Below are 22125 nucleotides of genomic sequence, written 5' to 3' on the forward strand. Positions count from 1 at the left end.
ATGTGGATGATTGTTCCTCAGTTTGAATGTTAAAAAAACCCTTTTTACCTCTGACATGGTACCAGATATAGACCTGAAAGCTATATTACATCTGGATATAACTCTGAATACTGTAGCTTGGCAAACTCCAGCTGACTTCTCAGGGAGTCTTCCAGAGTAAGAAGAGCAGGATCAGACCGTACCCACATCACACTACTTTAAGAGAGCAGTTTGATTTTTACGTCTGAGATCTCAGGATAGTGCTAACAATGTTGCCTGGTTATTCTAAAAAAATTCTAGAGGGAGGGCTACTGGATGAGTTTGAAGGAAGTGTTGGAAGTTCTAGATTTTGTCATTTAAAAGTAGAATGAACAAAGATGAAGCATTCTAATAGACTCTAGAGTATAATCATAGAATCACACAAAATTAGGGTTGGAAGGGACCTCAGGAGGTCATCTATTTCAATTCCCTACTCAGAGCAGGACCATCCCCAGCTAGATCATGCCAGCCAAAGCTTTGTTGAGCTGGGCCTTAAAAACCTCCAAGGATGGAGATTCCACAGCTTCTCTAGGTAACTTGTTCCAGTGTTTTACCACCCTCCTAGTGAAAAAGTTTTTCCTAATATCCAACCTAAAACTCCCTTGATTCAACTTATCACTACTGCTCCATGTCATCTGTCACCACTGAGAACAGTCTAGCTTCATTCTCTTTGTAATCACCCTTCAGATAGTTAAAGGCTGCTATCAAATCCCCCCTCAATCTTCTCTTCTGCAGACTAAAGCCCAGTTCCCTCATCCTTTCCTCAGAAGTCATGTGCCCCAGCCCCCTAACCATTTTCATTGTCCTCTGCTCTACTCCTTCCAACTTGTCCACATCCTTTCTACAGCGGGGACCCAAAACTGGACACACTACTCCAGGTGTTGCCTCACCAGTGCAGAATTGAGGGGATTAATGACTTCCTTTTATCTGCTGGCAATGTTCATACTAATGCAGCCCAGTATGCTGTTAGCCTTCTTGGCAACAAGGGCACACCACTGACTCATAGTCAGCTTATTGTCTACTGTACCCCCAGATCTTTTTCTGCAGAGTGGTTGCTTAGCCAGTTAGTTCCAAGCTGGTATTGGTGCATGGGATTGTTCTGTCCTAAGTGCAGGATTTTCCACCTGTCCTTATTGAACCTTATAAGATTTCTTTTGGCCCAATCCTCCAACTTGTTGAGGTCACTCTGAATCCTAGCCCTACCCTCCAGTGTATCTACTGCATGCCTCCTCCACCCCCAGCCCTCCCAGCGTGGTGTCATCCATGAACTTGCTTAGGGTCCACCCCATCCCATCTTCCAGATCATTAATGAAGATATTGAACAAAAACTGACTCCAGAACTGACCCATAATTTTGAATTGCAGAATTAAATAGTTAGCATATTAAGATATTTTTCATTCCCCTTTCCCTGTTCAATGGGTGCATCTACACATGCAATTAATGCAAAGCAATAAACTCCAATGCACATCGTGCTGGAGTTCATTTCTCCTCGGTGTTTGCATTTGTGTCTGGGACCACAGTATTTTGAGCTGGGTTGGAGCAGCCCCAGGTAGCAGGGAGCCCAGGGATCAGCCTGGCAGCATGAGGCTGCTTCAGCCCAGCTCAGTGTGCTGCACAGGGGCTGGCTGGGGCACAAGGGTGGTCCAGTATGGGGCTAGCCTGCAGGCAGACTCCACACTGAAACACTCTCATGCCCCAGCCTGCTCCGTCAGCCTCTACATGTACATTGCACACTACAGAATGCCACCAAAAGATAGTACTTGTATTTACAAGTACTAACTTATGATGGCATTTATTAGTTTCCTGCAACCAAATAGGGCCACATGTGTGGACACCGGGGACTTTACTGCTGAGCTAATGAGGCAGCTCCACAGTAAATGTCTCATGTAGACATGCCCTGTTTGTCTTTTTTGCTTTTGTGATTATTTGGCTTAGAAATGTATTTATTTATTTTACTGTAGATGGGGTGAGACTAGCTGTTAAAAAAGCAGTTTAAAAGTTACTTGAGAAGCATAGGATACTTTGCTAGTTTCAGTTTGTGCCATGGTTTACTGATGTGTAATACTGCAATTCAGTGAAGACAGGAACAGGTAAATTTGTGTGGATTGAAGCTGGATGCCAGCATTTTCAATATATATTTTTTAGCTTTGCACATGTACATAGACATGACAACAGTTGTGTTTGACTGCTAGTACTTTACATATGATACCCAAGAGTCTAGTTTAAAGCATTCTTGCTGTGTTGCAGTAACAGTAAAGTACCAATAATAGTACATTTTTCTTTTTCAAAGATAAATTACCCTGTTTAGTGCAGGATACGCTGTTTTATAGAAAACATTGCTTGGATATTGAGACTGTGCCCCTGCAGTGTCAGGAGAGCTGACTTCTGATGGTATAACTGAAAGTAGCTGTACAAAAAACACTCAAAAGAAATAAGGGGGGCAAACCCCTAAAAAAACCCAGTGTATCCTATTCTTATTTTATCAGTTTAAAGAAGACAGTTGGAAATATCAGCCGTCCTTATACGACTTTAAATCCTTACTAATTTGAGGGGTCAGAGCTTATTCCTCCTTCTGCAACAGTCTGTTTCTGTGGTTAGGAACAGATGTTGTATTTTGTCCCCAGACATATTTGTGTCCTGGACAAGTTCAGTCAGAACAGAAATATCGTGGGAGTGGCGCGTACACACATTGCCCTTCTAATCACGGTTTAGTCAGCAGCTGAATGCATGTTGCTTTTCTGCCATTGATTCAACGATGCAATCCTGGTAACCATTCAGATGCACTTTGTCCTGGGATCAGCTGTTAGTACTTCTTATCCTGTGATCCCTTTTAGGATTTATCCTAGGACAGCAGACATTGATGTACATTGGCACAAATGTGACAAATGTTATTTGTGACCTATAAGAATAGTCTGCTTCAAATATGAAGCTTGGCTAGGTTGAAGTTATATAGGATATTTATGCATATTTTCCTTTTTTTTTTTAAACTTGTCAATAAATTGTAAGCAATCAGACAAAAGTGTCAATACCTGTTCCAGTTCCAGTGCCATTTTTTTTCCATTCATGTTTTTGTGCTGAAGGAACCTACATTTTCCATCTACATGTAGGATGAATGTTTTAGTAAAAGGCTTTAGTCAGGTTTATATCCTTAGCCTTTCTTCCATTTCTGTCCAGGCTGTGGGAAGAAAATTAGTGGCTGCAGCTAGACTAGTTTAATGTGAATGGCTGTCTTGAGTTATGTTCCTCTGAAAATTGCCACTGTCCATAAGTAGTTTAGTCTATATGGCTGGAACAAATAGCTAAATACACAATAGAACAGCATATAAATACAGAATGTGAAATTCTGATCTCAGTGAACTCTCATTGACTTCATTGGGACCAGAGTTTCACCCACTGTTTTTCAGAAGTCAGATAAAGGAACTTTTTTCCTTTAGTGATCTTCATCCACATAGACCCTGTGGCTGTGTCCATACGAGTGTGGATGTTTGGTTCCCCAGGGACAACTAGTAGCAGCACATCTTGTGCTGCCTCCAGTTGTCCCTGGGGAATATCTGTACTACATGTCCTTTGGCATGTGGCAAATTACCCTGGGGGGGGTGGGAGTAGGGGAGGCTGGGGCTAGCACTGGGCTGGCCTCAGCAGCCTTACCTGGGGTTCTGGGGGCCTGCCAGAGCTGCAGTGATCATGTGGCTCGGAGCCTGGCCAGCAGCCGGAGCACTGCTTCAGACAGCCTGGCTCTGGTTTTGAGCAGCGCCAAATTGTCCCCGCATGCGCCACACTGCTGTTTTTCCCCACAGGTTTTTTTTTACCCATGCAGGAATCACCACCCCCCCGCCCCCCGCTGCTCCCTTGCAGCACAGAGAAGACTTGAACATGTGATATGTGGCGCCGCAGGCACGTTTGCAGCGCCACGTTCCACACGGAATCGACACAGCCAGTTGCTCGTCTTGACACAGCTTGTGTTGTAGTAACTCAGAAAAGTTCATAGCATGTTGCACCAAAACCCGGTTCCTGCTCTCTAAATTGACAAAGGGTTTTTCTTCTTTGCTTGGTTCTCTCAGAGGATTATTATTTGGCAGAAGGTGGGCAGGATAACATCTTAGAGATTAACCAGTTTGGAGAGGCATGAGCTTCTTTAGGCAACAACATCCTTTGTTTGATGCTAAATGTAGGTTCCTAGCCTCTGATGAAGTAGGTTCTTGCATATTAAAGCTCATGTCTCTCTAAACCAGTCTCTAAGGCCCCCTCTACATGTTACATTTGTGCTGTGATTAATGTGGCAAATGTTCTACAGTCTACTGGTAGAACATTTTTATGGGTGGTTTGTGTAGAGCCTTACATTTAACATTTGACAGGGGCTGACATTAAGCTGACTGTTGGTCCCAGGGCCAGGACTACTCTGGGGTCTGGAACCAGCCCTCGAGAGGTCCCAGCCCTGGGACTGAGAATCAGCTGATTGTCAGCACTGGCCCATGGTTGCAGGTGGGTGAGGGTGGAAAGGCTTCCCCTGCTGGGGACTTTAAATCCTGTTGGGAGTCTCTGATGCCCTGTGCACAGCCAGACCTGCTGGTCACATGGTCACAGGGTTTAAAGTCCCCAGTGGAGTAAGCCCTTTGGTTCCTCCCATCAGGAGCCTCTGATTCCATGCCTGGCAGCCAGCCGGAGCTGCCAGCCATGTGGTTTTGATGATCAGCTGATTGTTGGTCTCAGACTGCACCAAGACTGGTTCAAGTCCTCAGTGTAGTCCTGTGGCCAGAGCTGATCCTTAGCTATGGGATCATACTGAGGTTGTTGTGAGACCCCATGCAAACCTAGGGCTGGAGCCAACAATCAGCTGATTGGTAGCCCCAGTTCAACTTGCTGGTCCTGTTTCCCTTGCACTGGCAAGTAGTAATGGCACAACTGGGATTTGATCTCTGATCCTCAACTTGCACCTCCTGCCATTCACATATAGCATGGCAGGAGGTACAGTTGTTGGAATCAGGGATCAAATCTCATTGCTGCATTAAATGAAAGTATGCCAGCGGCATAAGGTGCCACCTTGTCCTACCTTCTCCCTGGCTTTAGCGAGACATGGCTAACCACATCTGTGCTTACGAACTAATGTCATTTCAGAAGATTGTGGAGCTTAAAATTACATTAATGTTAATTCATTTGTGGGTCCAAAAGCTTAGCATAATATATTATAGATATATATTTTTCAGAATAATTGAGTTCTGTTAAAAATGTGGACACTATTAATGTATTTGGAAAAGCCAAATTAATGGGATTTCTTGAGTAAAAAACAGTAGGTTGCAGTGCTGTTGTTTTAATAGAATGTACATTCTCTAATTTGAATAACTATGAATTTCAGCAATTTATTAGGTTTTAAAAAACAACAAAAAATCACCTTCTGTTCCATTCCATATTTAGGAAATGTAATGCTAATGATTTTTTTTCTTTTTTCCTCCGCAGCTAATTCCAGTCTTCTTGGAGGTGGAGGGGGTAAGTCTTTGTTTAACATGGTTTCTTGTCTAAAAAGCATGACCAGAAATCTGCACTGATGAACAACAGAAAGATTTAGTTATTCTTATAATGGCATATACTGTATGTGTACAATAGGTTCCTAAGGAAAATCTCCTTGAAATGAAAAAAAAACCAGTTTTTTTTTCTGGTTATACACAACCAGGTGGTTTTAACCATTACTGTCAGACGTGGACCTTTGTGACTGTCATCCATTCCATTTTTCCCTTCTAGATTAGATTTCCTGATGTGTTCTGCTTGGGACTACACCATAAAGCCATCCCAAAAGCGAAGTTGATTTACCACAAATTAAATAGCTTCAAGGTCACCCGACCCCATGAATAAATATCAATGAAATAAGCATTGCAAAAGAAAACACTGCAATTTAATACCTCTTATTCATAAAATGATACAGTTTTTGCTCATAACTTTTTTATCTCGGTTATTTACTCTCCCAGCTGGGAAAACAGTGCACAGGAATAATACTTTACTACTAATTGTATTTCTCCATGATGTTGTATTTTGGAATGAGCATGCACAATTGTGAGCTAGGGGGATGCAAACTTGTATAGCACATGGCAGTCTTGTTTCTAATGTTTCTAGTGTTATTCAGAAACATAATAACCTCTTTAAAAAACAAAATCAGACAGGGCTAAATTCCAGCATTTCTGTTACTCATTCTGTCCCCAGAGGGGAGGAAAAAAAGCTCTGTAGTGAAAATTTCACAGTGGAGTAGCTGTACAGACAGCTACTAATCTTTCTTCTTGGCTAGAGTTAAAAGGACTTGATGATCACAGCCTACATACGCAAAGGGAAGTAAAGGGTTCTGTCAAAAGCCTGAAGATTGCTGTTGCTTCTTAGACTCCGAATAATAAGTCAAAGTTTTAACAACCTTAACAGTGTAACAGGATCATTGGGGACCCACGATGCTTGTTAAAAAATGCTTCACAATTATACAGAGGAGCCATTAAAAACATAAACATTTTATTTCAAATATATATGGTCAAATGTTAATTTCCAATGAGCTTTTACCTGATAATCTTCCAGTCAGATTAATCTGTTTCCTTTTCTTTGAGGCAGTTATTTGGTTATATACCAAATTTAGCTGTGTTTGAGAGGTAATCCCTCAGTAGCAATTTGTGTTCATAAGAACTGATTACTACGCAGTCTCTTGAGTATTTATTCTCAGTTGGTAACTTTACAAATCAATACAAATGTTCAAATTCCAGTCAGGTCCCTAGAGCTCGAGTTGTTGTAGAAGGGATTTGGTTATTGACTTTCAGTGGTATTTATTCAGCTGGATATCAGAAGTTGATATCCTATTAGTGTGGCACTGCGGAATGTGGGTCTTCTTACTCGTTAACCCCGACAGACAGAATGAGGACCAGTCACTAAGTGGGATTTTTTTCCCCTGCACTTCACAGTTTATACATTTGTAGTTTAATTCCTATCTGACACAAAAAGCATCTCGCAGCCATTTTGTATCTCATTCATGGAAAGTGAAAGGAGCTTGCTCAGAAAAGTCTTTTATGGAACCTAAAATAGGTTTGCAAGAAAGTGGGTGAACCAGTTAATGAAAGGTTAATATTCAAAATAGAATTAATTGGAGTTTTCCTGATATTGATGGATGAAGGGACCCCCAGTGACTACTGCATTTTGTCCCACTGGAATTATCTTGTGCTGGAATCTAATTTGAGGGTATTCATAAAGATCAGATTATTCACAGCAGCAGCCCCTTTTCAGATGTGATTTCTTTATTAGATGCCTGGCTTATTTGGGTACCTTCTGGACAGGGCCCCCCCAGATGGCACAGGAAACATTAGTTTTGCTGCCAAACAAAGCAGCAGCATGCTGGCTGTGGTCTTCTCCGTACACTGTGCTAGAATACACTTTGTGTTGGAGAAGATATTGCGGTGGATGTTAATTGAAAAGATCACAGTCTCCATTCACCCACATAAGCTTCTCTGCTCAAAAAGGCAGATTTGGGGAGGAAGGAGAGGGAACGTTTATGCTCACAGGGCATGTCCAAATGAGCATGCATGTGCAGGGACGTGTGTTTCCCGTGGCAAAAATAGCAGTGGCCCATACTTATGCCACTGCTTTTTGTCTCAGAGGACGCCCCTGCATGAGCACTCACGCACATGGTAAATTAACCCTGGGTGGGGTACTGGAGGCTGGGACCAGCACCTGGGGGGCATTTTTACATGTACTCTTTGGGGGGAGAGGGGTAGCACTTTAATTAAAGCAACTCCAAGAGCCACTCTAATTAAAGCACCCGGTGCATCTCATGTATCAGCATCCCCGCGCTTCAAAATGGTGGCGGGGGCACTTTATCTAAAGCTTGTCATAGTTAAAGTGCCACTGCCACCATTTTGAAGCATGGGGATGCTGATACATGAGATGCAGAGGTTGGCCAGAGCATGGTAATTATCATGTCCCAGCAGACTTGATTAACTGAGTCTGCTTTGATGTGCTGTAATTACAGCATTTCGGAGCAGCCTCCCGGTTCATGTATAGGCACCCTGAGGTTCTGGGGGCCTCCTGGGGCAGCAGCAGCATTGACCTGGCAGCACTGTAGACACAGCGTGGCTCTGGTGGCACATGCTTTTGCCATGTGTACCACGCCAATTTTTTAGCAGTGTTTTTTTTTTACATTGAGATTTCCAGTGTGCACCTGTTGACCAGGGTGAACAGGTGCACATGTGCTATTTGCAGTGCCTCAAACAGCTTTGAGGTGCCTCCAATTGCACATGTGTGCTCATCTGGATGCGCCCACAATGTCCAATAATGTGAGCTATTAGAATATCAAAGAATTACATCTTGCATCTTGCTCTTTTGGTTCTGCTGGTGTTGTTGATCCCCTCTAAGATGGAAGGAAGTCTGCACCAAATTCTCTTCCAGTACACAAGCCCTCCTGGTCACAAAAGCGTCCTTCACTCTTCTGCTGGGGCTGCTCCACCTCTGCTGAGTCAGTCAAGGTCCTGCCACTGTTCAGCAGTTGGCAGGAAGCATGTAAAAACACTCCTGCACCTTCAACCAGTTGCTACGGTCCAGTCAAAAGCTGGTGTCATCCCACAGTGCAGTAATGCTGCTGTAGTGGAGCTACTGGGATCCCATGGCCATGACATGTGCCGTGGCAGCTTGGTGGTAGCAGCTGCTCTCTCCTGCCACAAATAGTGGTGGCATCAGGCAGCTACATGTAGACCTAACCTAAAGCTCTCTCTGTTCTGTCACTCTCACTGTATAGTGAACTATACAATTTATGTTGTCTGAATTTCTTTTAGTAGAGGGCAAAAATCCTTATTTGGTAGACACAAAATTCATGCTTGAAGTGCTTAATTTCTCCAACAGCCAATAATGCAGTGGGAGAGATGGGAGCTTTACAGTTTAGGAGAATCTTGAGTTTATTTCCTTGTCTGCCAGAATGAATAAGAAAAAATTGCCCAGTGTCTTTGGTTTGGACCAGGTCTCCATTAGCAAACTAGCATGTTATTGGAAACATATAATGAACTTTTACTATAGTATGTCAACTTTAATTTAATTTTCTGTTCTGTTTTTGGATTTGGAAAGGTCTACTTGGAAAGGGGTTGTGTTTTCCTCCTCAGTCACCAAATGCAGAACACAGTTATACTTTCTGTAAAATGATACTGGCAAACTATTTATATACGGCTGTAGCTTCCTTTGCTTACTAACACTGAATTTTTCTAGTCATACTCTACACCTCTGTAAGCTTCTTCCTGCTTGAAATTCAAAACTCTTCTCTAAGTCTGGTTATTTACATTTCAGTGTTGCTCTTGGGGGTAAGGATCACAGTTTATAGAAAATGAAAAACAAAGCAGTTCCACTTTGCCTACGTTGTCTTCAGTCTTGCAGCATGATCAGCATTAAAACCAGGTTTTGTAGTCTCTTGGCTAAGTTGCTTCTCCTAGAATCTTGAGTGGTTTTCTAAAATCTTTCTAAAATTGAACACGCTGTAGCTGAAAATAGATTGTGTGAAGAACCCTAATTGTATTTTTGTTTCCTAATGAGTATATTAGAAAGAGCTTTTTAAGAAGTACTGTTGGGGTAAAGTTAATGGACAGAGGGGTGATAAACAAGCTAACAAGTTTGCTTTTTAGTTCAAGTGCTTGTAGCTTATATTCTTGCCAACTACTTCAGTGCCACAAGAGACAATTACATTTTAAATCAGTCACTGGATCAGAATACCTAAGTATAATTGGACTTCTCAGTGCCAAATTGATGAGTGTCCTCAGATTCCAATTTTAAATCTTATGTGTTCATCTTTATGACCACTGAACTAAGAGACAATTGCAAAAGATGCCAGCAACCATTTACAGGGTCTTATTTAAACACAAAGAGAAAAAAAACTTACAGTAGAGACTTGCTTATATATAGAAATATTTTTCTAAGCTTTCTTTCTGTTTTTCAGATAACTGAAATTCTGGATTTCATTCGGAATCTGAGTAGTCTGTTTTCTTTCTCTTTAGAATTAAATTTATTTTTAATTAAGAGCCAACCTGCCTAACAGATTTTATTTTACTTTTAGGTTTAGGTTTCTTATATACTTACCATCCAACTGTTTCCATTAACTTGTATAGAACATTTTTATTTATATTAGTACTATGTGGGGGTTTTTGGTTTTAGCATTAACCCCAGTGGCTGTGTCTAGACGAGCGCAGCCATGCGGTATATGGCGCCTCAGACACGTCTGTGGTACCATATACCACATATTCATCTGTTCTCTGTGCTGGAAGGGATCAGCACAGGGTTTTTTTTGACTGGCACAAGTAGGGACAATGTACCCCACTGAAAACCAGACCCTAGCTGGCTGGAGCCATGCTCTGGTTGCCGGCCAGGCTCCAAGTGGCTGGATTACCGCTGCTGCAGCCCCAGGCCCCCAGGACCCCTGGTAAGGCTGCTGAGGGCAGCCCAATGCTGGCCCCAGCCTTCCCTACCCCACCCGGGGTAATTTGCCATGTGCCGGAGGGCGCGTGGCATAGATATTCCCCAGGGACAGCTAGTAGCGCTACAAGGTGTCCTGCTGCTAGTTGTCCCCAGGGAAACAAATGTCCACGCTTATGTGGATGCAGCCAGTATGTCTGGCTCTGGAAAGAATCAGCTGATCATCTCAGTGAAGAACCTTTTTGCTAATATAGCTTAAACCAATTTCTGCCAAGAGGGGATGCCATACTGTCAAAAGGACTTTTTGCTAGTAAAACTGCATTAATCCTAGGGCTTTGGCAGAAATAGTTTTGCTAGTCAAGAAGAGGAAACCCCCCACTCCTCCCCACTCTCCTCGACAACATAACTATCCTGGCATAACTTGCATATAGACCAGACACATTTCAGCTGCCTGCTAGTATCCTTGTCAAAAGGGTGCTGTAATGGAACTACAGTGATCTAGGGAATCTTAATATAGTCTACACATTTTGTGTGGTATTGGGAGCTCTGTATGACTGTGTCTGACTGTAAATTGGAGTTTGCTTGCCTTCTCTGTGCCCTCCACAATGGGCTGGAATTTTAAAAGATAGTGATATAAGGCTAACAATAAGTAGTTATTGACTTAAGCTCTCTTCCATTGCAATGGAATCACCCTAGATAATAGGTTAGCTTCTCTTCAGGAAAACTGGTTTATCAGGAGCAAAATAATTTGGTAAAGGTCTGTGGTCTTTTGTTGAGGCCTATCAGGAGATCCCATGATAGAGGGTCTGGCAAAACTATAAAGAGGGAGGAGTTGTACTCTGGTCTTTGACTGTTTTACAAACACAAGCTGAAAATGGGTTCTGAAGGAGTCTGAGGCAGCATGGAAGGACTTCCAAAAAAACAAAACGAAGTTGAGCTGTTTTTAAGGACATTGTATTCAGCCAGTTTGTTGTTTTCTAAGGCTATGGACAGGCATTACACTTGTGCCAGGAAAATGTCTTTTGCCTGGTACAAAAAGGGAACAGACAGGCTTTGCTTGCAGAAGAGAACTGGCTCTTCTGTAAGAAAGCTAGCATGGGAAGAAGTGATCTAACTTGAATGCCTTTATGCATCTTTTAGGTGGCAAGGACCACCAGTGTCCCAGAGTTCCCCACTCTCCCTCCATCCCTCCAAGGGAGAAAGACAGCACTGGCTCTTTGGTAGACTGCCCAGGGTAATCATGGTGACTCCAGTTTGTACATGGGAAGGATTCAGCTACCTGACAAGCAAGTGGAGCTTGATCAGATGGATGACAAAAAAAAAAGCCATATGTTTAAGCACTAAAAGCACTTCATAACTATAAACAGAGAATTAAAAAGAAATCTCAAATTAGGAATTGGGTATACTAATAGGATGAAGTTAAGTTCTTTACTTTTAAAGCATCCAGAGCTGATATAATCCAGTATTATAAACCTTAAGTTATACACTATCTTTTTCCAGAGACAAAAGAAGGATTTTAGTTACTGCCCACAAACTCTGAATGCTGTAATTTCTTACACAACATTAGAAACTCTTTTCAAGCCCACCAGTATCCTCCACTTTCCACGTAGGCTGTTTATATAGGAGACTCACACCTCTTTAATTTTTTTTGTTTTAACCAGGACCCCAGTATGTGTCTGTGGAAAGTTTGAGAGAGGAGGAACAGGGCGCAGCCAAGTCTTTCTGATTCAGTAAACTATACACTTTATTGTCCTTCTTGTATTTTTAAGTTTCAGTTTGTTGTATCTTCCTACGTTGTACCATGTTAGTATCATTGGAGTATGTTTGCAATAAACAGCTTCTCTGAACAGACACATCCACTTTATTTTGGCATTCAGCTAGCCTTACAACTGTTTGATACTTTGTGCGTGTATCATCATGTAAATATTTAGAAAATAGCCATGAAAGTCCATTATTCTTGGGAATAATAAACTAGAAGAGCTGATTTCCTGAGGCAAAGGACTATTAGCCTGTGTTACTCATTAGTTCCCCTAATATTCCCTGTTCAAAGATGTCTATTGCAATTTCATAGCTTTTGATTAAAGAAACCAAGTGTTTTACCTTTTTCTCCCATTGACATACTGTTGCCTTGCATCTCTTTAGTAGGGTGGGTTTGACAGGCACTGCATCAAAATTTCAGACAGGAGTAATATGATGACATTTTCAGATTCTGTTTGACTCTGAGATGTCCTGTTTCTTTGTTCCACCTTAGAAGTAATTCTTGAAGTGATGGCTCGATCTGTGTCACTCAATACAGGAAAGGTCCATGTGCAGTACTACCTGGAATTACTACAGTTATTTTTTTCACTCCATGAGAAGCAATGCAAAAGTCTGTGTCGCTGTTTATGCTGGGGATCTTACCCTTCTGCTGCTAAAAAAGAGCACAGTTTGAGATGTTAGGAAGTGACATATGCATTTGTGTATTTTGTGATGAAGAATGCAGTAAGCTGAGTGTTCGATGTTTTGCTTTATACATTTACCAGACTGCAGAAGTCAGGTTTAAAATGAAACGCTTGGTATCTTTCAAGGCAAGATCTATAAACTGGAACAACCATCACAGTTATTCAGTTTCATGCCTAACGGTCTTCACGCTGTCCTTTTTGTGGTATAGGAGTTAATTGAATGTTGCACCAATGACATGTTTTATTGGATTTCAGAAAGCACTCAGAGCCTGTTGCTTGGGTTTTGATTTTTTTCAGCTTAAAGACTTGATCCTAGTCTCATTGATGTTAGTAACAAAATTCTTACAAAATTCAAAGAGAGCAGAGGCAAAGTTGGTCCCTGCATGAGGAAATGCACTTAGAAACTTTTTTGGCAATATGCAGACCATTTTATTTTTATTTCCCTGGCTTTGAGTTAAATATGGAAATGTTTACCTATTATTTGGAAACCACAATGCTACTTGCTATTTTTAATTGTAGATGTCAATTGAGTATGCCCAGATTTTTTACCTAGGAGGAAAAAAGTTACTTGCTTGCAAATTTGGTGGAAATTTTTGATATATGCTGAAAGGAAACATCTGCACTCTCGAAACCAGAAATTTTGAGAAACTTTTTTGAATACTGCAGGAAAATGCAATCTCTGGGAGTTAACAGCTAAGAACAAATATGGAATACATTTAAAATTTAAAAGCAGAGATGAGAAGATAGTGAGATTTGTATTATGCAGAGTTCTGGAGAAAAAAGAGAGGTGAAATATATGGAAATGAAGAAATACAAAAGCTTAACATCAACAGAAATATAAAGGAACTGTCAGACTGAAAGGAAGAGAAGAAAAGAATACAAGATTTCTATGGGCTTTGACTTGGGTTAAGAGAGCACTGTTGATGGAAGATAAATATCTTTCTTGATGTATATTTTAGGGGTTTGGGATGCATCTTTAAATGTCAAATATGATTTGATAAGTTGATATTTGATAAAATGGATTAATGAATAAATAAAGTTAAGCAAAGAAATACATTTAATTTAATTTCTTCTCATGGAGTTATGAATATTTTTCTAGAGCTGAAACAGATTTAGACAAGTAGTATGAATTAAAAGGCTGCCTGAAAAGTTTTGACCTGCAAGCAGAAATGGAAGTACTTCATTCCATGCAGAATATTTTTCTAGAGCTGAAACAGATTTAGACAAGTAGTATGAATTAAAAGGCTGCCTGAAAAGTTTTGACCATGCAAGCAGAAATGGAAGTACTTCAGGCTTCTTCAGTACCTGACCAGCCTGAAGAAGTTGTTGCTCTGGTATTAAAGGAATCAGACTCAAAACATGACAAAGGCCTTTGGTAAACAGTATAATGTCCCTGAGGGCAAAATGTAAAAATGAAGTGTTTCTCCTCAGGCCGAATCCCCATATATTATGCAGCAAACTGTATATAAATTCTGTGGCTATGATCCTTGAAACACATGGCGGTGGCAGTGAATTTTTAAGTTACTATTAATTGATTCATTTTAAATTCATATAATATATGTATATGTACATATATATATTATATGAATTTTAAATGAATCAGTTAATAATAACTTCAAATTTCTCTGCACCTGCCGTGTATTTCAAGGATCATACATAGCCACAGAATTTATGTATAATTTGCTGCATTTTATATATATATATATATATATATATATATACACACACACACACACACACTTACCAATAAAATGAAAATGTACCTAGTACATAATACTAGAAGTTCCCCAGAAGGCCATACTTTGTACCAGTCTGAAATATTTAAAAATCATGAAACATGGCTAGAAGGATCATGAAATTGAGAAATGTCTTTTTTCAGTAAGAAATTTTAGGTTTCTTCTACTTGCATTTGGGTTACACATGTACAAAACACTCTGTGGGTGTGTTCAGACGATTGCGCACATGCAGAGGCATGTATTTGTTGCAGCAAAAATAGAAGCAGCGAAAATGTGTGTTGTTGCTTTTTGCCACTGCCCACGCTCCTGAATGCCCTGCTTTGGGGAAACGGCTGTTTTCCCGCTTCTCTGGGCTCCTGGCATGCTGGAGGAGCCAAGGGACAGCTAGAGGAGAGAAGAGGAGATGCTCTGACTTGCAGCCAGAGTGTCTTCTTAGGGCTAGGGACGGACATTACATATACACCGGTGTAAGTGATCAGAAACTGGTTTAAACCTGTAACAGGACAGACATTCAGTGCACATAAACCATTGTGAAAATGACTGAAACCTGGTGGAATGTAGTATCAGACTTAACTGATCTGAGTCAATTCAGTTTATGCAATGCCTGTCCCAGATCCCTTCCTGATTTAAGTTAAATCAGAGTCCCCCAACATTGCAGCATGTTCTCTGGCCTGGGCATGGCTCTCTGTTCTAGAGCGCTGGGCCAGCCCCTCCCCTCTGGTCCCTCACTGGAGCTCTAGAAGAGACTTGTAGGCACAGTGGTATCTGCCTGGCTCCCCTTCTGTCCCCTCTTCCTGCTCAAGCAGGCATCCCTGCCTCCAACCCTCCCACAGCAAGGACTGTAGCAAGCATGTGGTATACTAGCTAATGTTGAGATATGCCTGTGTAAGGCAGACAGGACAAAGGCTTACAAGACAGTTTCGGCTTGGGGTTCTTTGGAGCTCATCAACAGGTAGCTGGTAATATCCCTCCTTGGAATGTTCTCTTCCTTGGAAAAAGTTGTTTAAGAAGAGCTTGAACTAATGAGAGAGGCTTTTTTTTCTAATGGGTTGTTTAATGGTGATAACAGAGTTGATAAATGCTCTGTTATTAAAGAGAGGAGGGAAACCCCTCCTTAATCAGAGCATCCCACCTGGGCCTGGCATGCCCCCCTCAGCTCAGCATTGTGTAAGGGAAGGGAGGGCTGCTCTAGCGCCCCCTGGCATGTAGCCTGAGCCACTGCAGGCATGTGCCTGCATTTTTTCAGTCCAGAGGGGATGTCTGTATGGTTACAAAGTGATTCAGCCCAGCCAGGTTAGACTAACCTGTAAAGATTGAATCAATTCAGGCTCAGGCTTTTTGAATGTCTGTCCCTAGCATAGAGGACCAAGCCTCTGTATCTGCTGGCGCCTCTGCTTTTTTTGTGACAGTTTTTTTGATACTGGGAGTTCCCAGTATTACATTTTGGCACCTCAGCAAACAGTTGCACATGCACCGCATACAGTTTGTGGTGCTTTAAAAGCTTTGAGGCAGTACAAACTGCATGTGTGCGCTCATTTGGATGAACCCTGTGTGTGTGTGTGTGTATGCATACGCATGCATGCATGTACATTTTCCCCATAGATTCTTAGAATTTCAGCAGCTGCAGCTTTGAGAAAAACAATGTCATAAGTCTCGTTAAAATACTACAGGATTGACAACATACTGACTTAGGGCCTTGGGGAAATGGATTTGCAGCTACCTCCTACATTAAATGTCCTTTTTCTCTCACAAGGACATTACCATTACCTTTGCCCTGCTATGATCTATGCCTTTTGCTGGGCACATTTTCTCCCTGCTAAACTTCTGAGATCCACCAGGATGGTGCAGCCTGGTTGTTACATGCCTCTGTTCATCCCTTGTATGGGAGAGCTGCAATCCTCTGGGAGCGTGCCTGGGCAGGAAGTCATTCTTATCTCAGAGGTTCCATGCTAACTCCCTGAAAACTGAAAGGATTTGTCCTTCCCTGCTTCTTGCTTTTGTGCTTACCAATACAGCCCCACACAACTGCACCCAGAATGGTACAGTCAGTTTTGAGAATCATAATGGCAGAAAGATAATACTTAAGTGGAAGGAATTCTGAAGAAAAGAAACCAAAATGTTAGGATGCCTGGGGTAAAAAAACAACCTGATTCACAATGACAGATGAGCACTCCTATATATGTATGGCTTAGTTTCCAAAGAGAAGGTGCTGGGAAACAGAAGTCTGCAAGTATGCTACATCTACTTTCTTGTTTTAGATGCTTATATAGAATCCAGTCCTATAGAAGCTGAGTACCACACAGTCTTTTAATGGGTTTACCTTTACACCGCTGTGCTATTATTTCCCTTTTTATAAATGAGCATATGAGGTTTAGAAGCTAAGGGCACAATTCAGATAAGCTTAAGCCTTTGCATGAAAAACAAGATTCAACTTAGGCTTTGCAAATTAGGCACCTGTCCCCTGGAGGGTGATCCAGGAAATGGAGTGAGTTGCTCAGCCTCACTATATAGTCGGTAGAAGAAAGCTGGTTGCTTTTGAAGGGCTATTCCCAAAAGGTGCACACTAAGCAGGCAGTTTCTGTACAGCTACCTAATTGGCAATTCAGAGAACAGGATGTGTCTGGACTTCTGCCACACTTGAATCAGGGCAGTACAGAGTTCAGGCACTTGAATCAGGGTTGTACATTAAGTGTCTCCATTTATGCAGGATCCAGAACATGTAGTCTTCTAGGCTAGGAACAGAAATAACACACAAACTGGTATGAGTGATCGGAAACTGATTCAAATCTGTAACATAACAGAATTAGGGACAGAAGTTACACACAAACTGGTTTTAGTGATCAGAAACTGGTTTAAACCTGTAACAAAACAGAAGCTCAGTGCACATAAAACAGTTTCAAAATGGCTGAACCATTTTGAATGGCTGAACCAACCTGGTTCAAGTTAAATCAGAGTTCCCCAGCATCCCAGCATGCTATCCAGCCCTAGGTTTTGCTGTTCTATCTGCTCCAAAGAGCAGGGCTAGCCCAACCCTCTGCTCCCTAGCTGGAGCAGTGAGGGCTGCCTGACAAAGGGGTAGAGGGCAGCAAGCCCAGTTGGGGATATAGCCCAGTCGGGTGGGGGGGGAGAAGGAAAACCCCAGCTGGGGTCTGAGGCCAGGGAGGGGGGTTAAACACCCCTTCCCCCCACTCAAATTTACTGCTGGCTGTGACTGTGGACTACAAATCCCAGAAGGATCAGGAAGCAGAAAGAGGAAGTGATGATCAACACTGCAGAGTCCTTCTGCTGTGATTTTTGGACTGCAAATCCCAGAAACCTTGGAGGCAGCAGGAAGTGGAAGCAAACACACAGCTCATGCTGGCTACGTGCCAGAGAACCATGCTCTAGCACCCCCCAGTCTCTGGCCTGAGCCACTGCAGGTATGTGCCTGCATTTCCTGAATCAAAGGTAAATGTCTATTAACTTCTGTTTCAATTTAATCTTTGCAGCTTAGACTAACCTGCAAAAACTAAATCAGTTCAGGCTTGGACTTTTTGTCTGGCTGTACTTAGCCCAGAATTTTAGTGCACATAAACCGCTTTTAAAATAGCCGAAACTGGTTTAAGATAAACCTGGATGGATGTAGTTTCAGACTTACTTGATTTAGGTAACTTGTTTTATTGAACTTCTGTCCCAGATCCCCTCCAGGTTCAAGTCAACTCCCAGTCCCCCAGCATCCTTTGCACCTCCCCTGTGAACCCCCCTGTCCCCCACAGGGTAAGTGGGCTAGCCTTGGCCCAAGCTGTCTGCTCCAGGAAATCATTCTAAATCAACACACCAGATTGTCCAGCTGTATATGTCAAAACTTAACGTCCAGTAGCGGATTATGATTTATTGGGGCCCTAGTAGGAGGGGCCCCTGCCCCTCTTGGTGCTGCCGCTGCCAAGAGTGGGGTGGGCCTCCGGGTCCTGCAGGCAGGGGCGGCGCTAAGGGGCCACTTGGAGGTGCTATAGCCAGACCCTCAAATTTGCCTGAGCCCCCCTGTAGCCACCCCTCTGAGAGCCACTGCTGCCACTGCCCACCTGCCCTGCGCAACTGAGCCTGCAAAGGCACGGTGCTCCTGGTGCTCTCAGCAGGGGCAGTGCCAGCCTCTTCTTAGTAGGGGGAGGGGCTGGGCTCAGAGTGGGCGGGAGCGGGGCAGGCTCACGTGCACGGGGCAGGCAGTGGCAGGAGTGCTAGGAGAGGTGACAACAGGGGGGTCAGTGCCACCCCTGCTCATGGGGGAGGCTGGATGGACCCAGCCAGATTGGGGGGAGGGTTGGCACATGCCCTCCTCTCCTCCCTGCTCTCCTCTCCCCCCACCATGGCTGGAGCAGAGCAGAGCTGAGTGGGGCGAGGGCAGATGTGGGCTGCCTATTGTGGGCTTGGGGCTCTCCACCCTGCTGCCTTGCCATGGGGGCCATGCGTCCTTTGCCTGTCTGGCAGTGGAAGGCACAACTTGCCACTCCCACTGCTGCTGGGCGGATGGGACATGCAGCCCCCAGGGCAAAGGCAGCGGGGTGAAGAGCCCAGAGTGGGTAGCCTGTATCTGCTCTGCACACAACTTTGGGGGGGCACATGCCCTCCCCATGCCTCTCCTCAGGGGTGCACACAGTGGGAGGGAGCTGCTCCCCACCTTACTCCCTGGACAAGCTGCCTGTGACTCTGTCCTGCTCTCCACCCTGGCCATGGGTCCCACTCACCACCCTGGCTGGGCATTAGCCTCAGCCCGTGGCCCAGTCCCTCCTTCACCATGGGGGCCTCAATCTGCCCCCACCCACACCCCTTCTCCCCACAGACTTATCTTCAGGGAGATGCTCTCCACGCTGCCCAGCTGTGTTCTGGGCCATGTGTATGCGTGTGGCCGTGTACAGGCACAAACCGCCCCCTGCATCTCACTCCCGGCAGCCCTTTGTAGGCTGGAATCCTGCCCACCTGCAAGGGCAAATCTGCTGTTTCCCGCAGGAACCCAGGCAACCAGGAGGTCCTGATGGACAGGGGCCCCTGCACCCAGGTCTCACTGGCCTGTGCATTAATGCACCTATGTTAATGTCCATGATTCCATGAAAGAAAATGTGAAAATTCAGCTGTTGTCTGAATTACAAAAGAATAATAATTAAATATTTTTAGACTTATTTTTAGATTTTGAGACTTATGTACGGAATGCAAAAAGAATAGAGAGTTTGCTTTATTTTGTACCAAACTGGTGTATTACTCATCTATTAACAGGACATCTTCAGAATTTCTATACTTGATGATAAAAAAGACATTCAGAATAATGTAGATTAAAACCAGATATGGTTTCATTATCCATGTGATTTAGTCTTTCCCACTAACATAAAGAATTTAATGAGTTCTCTAATTAAAATGTTACGAGATAATTATGCGTAGAATATACAGGGTATTATTATTATTATTATTATTATTATTATTATTTACAAAAGAGAAGTTGCCTGATTAACTTTCTTTTCATCTCTGTCTTGCAAAATCTATTTTAACTTAAAAGTGTTATAATTGAAGCTTTTCTTCAAGATAATTTATCCTTTTTCTTGCCCTTTGAATTTGATTGAGTTTTTTTATGTTGTAGTTTTGGCTACATATGCAGTAGTGGAGAACAAAATATTATTTTGTCACATTTTGTACTGTTACAGTTCAGTCTGTTCCCTTTTATATCACAAACTTGTTTTGGGGGCACTTAGGCATCTGTTTTAAATTTTTTGGGCTAGATTACAGTTTAGCAAACACATTGTGTCAGCACAAATGCAAATGAGTTAATCAGTTAAACCTTGATTGAGTAATTTGTATATTACTCCAAAAATGCTAAAAGAACATCATTAAAGTTGCCAAGTCAAGCACTCAAATGTTAGGAAATACCAGAATTAAAGTTACCTGGGTGAACATGGTGTGTGCATGTGTGCATCATAAGACAAATTTAAATTCCATAATTGCACACTGATTTTTTCAGTCGGACTCTTGCTTCCTTGATCCTCCTTGGTCGAAGTGTGGCTGTATGCCTTATTTATTGTACTCTGTACAAATGTTGCCTTGAAAACCGGAAATATTAATCTCCTCCTGTGTTTTATTATAGTGCTCATTACTTGAGTATCTGAGCATTTCATAGGTAAATTAATTAATCTTAATCAAACCCCTCTGAGGGGAAAAGGTGGTATTATTTCCATTTTGCAGATGAGAAAAAGCAGCAGAGAGGTTGAGGTGACATATAGCCACTAATTTTGGGTGCCCAGTTCATGCCTGTAGAACCAGATTTTTCAGAGTATTTGGCAGTAGGTATCACTTACGTTCAAACACAGCTCTTGTGAGTAATCATCATTTCTACAAATCAGACCCCAGTGTCTCAAGTCTGACACTCAGGAAATGAACACAAAATTACTGACCACCTGTGAAAGTCAAAAAGGTTTGCCTAGCTGCACACAGCAACCCTTTGGCAAGAAGACAATACAGGTCTCCAGGGCAGCATTCAGCTGCCCTAACCACGAGGCTGTGCTTTATTTCAGCAATCACCTACCTTATTTACCACATACCTTCCATCTCCTGCAACAAATGAAGCACAGGTCTCCTAGACAGCAGGTTGCCTTATTGCACTTGCCCCTGATTCATCTTCAGAGCAGGTTTTTCCTGTGCAGTGAATCAGAAAGAGGTCCTGCCTAGGCAAACCACTATTTGATAATGCATACGTGCACAAAGGAGTTTAATCGAGGTGGCACAAGCAACCTTAATTCTGGTATTTCCTAACTTACATGCAATAGACCTTGATTCCTTATAACGTTGTTCAATATAGTGATAATGTATCATTTCCTCTTCTTTTTTTTAAGAGAACCAAAAAACCCATCATGTATTGTCATACTGATTCCTGTGTGGTTCACCAGTAGTGTTGCAACCTTGAGAACCACTGCACTGACTTCTCCTATTTAAGCTAACTGAGTAACATAGAGCTGCAGGAGATTGCCATCTTCTATATGAGCAATCAGTAGAGGAGGACAAGACAGATATTTTACCAGTGCCATACGTCACAGATGCTTGCTGACAACAGAGGAATTTTGAGACTTGGGAAACTTTGGTTCCAAGCCAGGCCTGAAAGATAGGTGTTCTTGAGTGGGCACCAACTGTTCTGCCTGCCTCCACAGGAACCCCATCTGTAGATCCTGGTTTAAATTGCGGGCCCAGCTCCTGGCACAGCAGCAGCTTTAATCATGGAGTTCCCCCTGCATGCCTCCCCCCACTGATTGGTAGAGAGGCCCCATTGGCCCTGCAGCTTGCCACTTGCTCCTGATGACGGGGAGGCAAAAAACATGGTTTTAAATATGCCGTGGTTTTTGCCAGCTGCTGCTTGCTGCTGACCAGATGGGAGGCAAAAACTGAGGCATAACCATGGCAAAAACTCTGGTTTTTACCTCCTGGCCATCAGGAGCAAGCGGTGGGGACGATGGGATCCCTCTCCCAATCAGTGGCAGGGGGGGACGCAGGGGCCGCGGTTTTAAACAGACCCT

At 42.9% G+C, this 22125-nt stretch overlaps 1 protein-coding gene across 1 annotated transcript in view; it reads left to right on the forward strand.

Moving 5' to 3' along the window:
• MACROD2 (MACRO domain containing 2) overlaps nucleotides 1-22125 on the forward strand; it is a gene marked incomplete at its 3' end in the record, with an annotated part of 924419 nt that overhangs the window by 343158 nt on the left and 559136 nt on the right. Inside the window, exon 4 of the mRNA XM_006030040.2 lies at nucleotides 5473-5502. Within this exon, the coding sequence (XP_006030102.1) occupies nucleotides 5473-5502 (30 nt within the window). The remainder of the gene's footprint in view (nucleotides 1-5472; nucleotides 5503-22125) is intronic.

The sequence above is a fragment of the Alligator sinensis genome, unplaced genomic scaffold (genome assembly GCF_000455745.1).
Source record: "Alligator sinensis unplaced genomic scaffold, ASM45574v1 scaffold1139_1, whole genome shotgun sequence".
In the NCBI taxonomy this organism is placed as follows: Eukaryota; Metazoa; Chordata; order Crocodylia; family Alligatoridae; genus Alligator; species Alligator sinensis.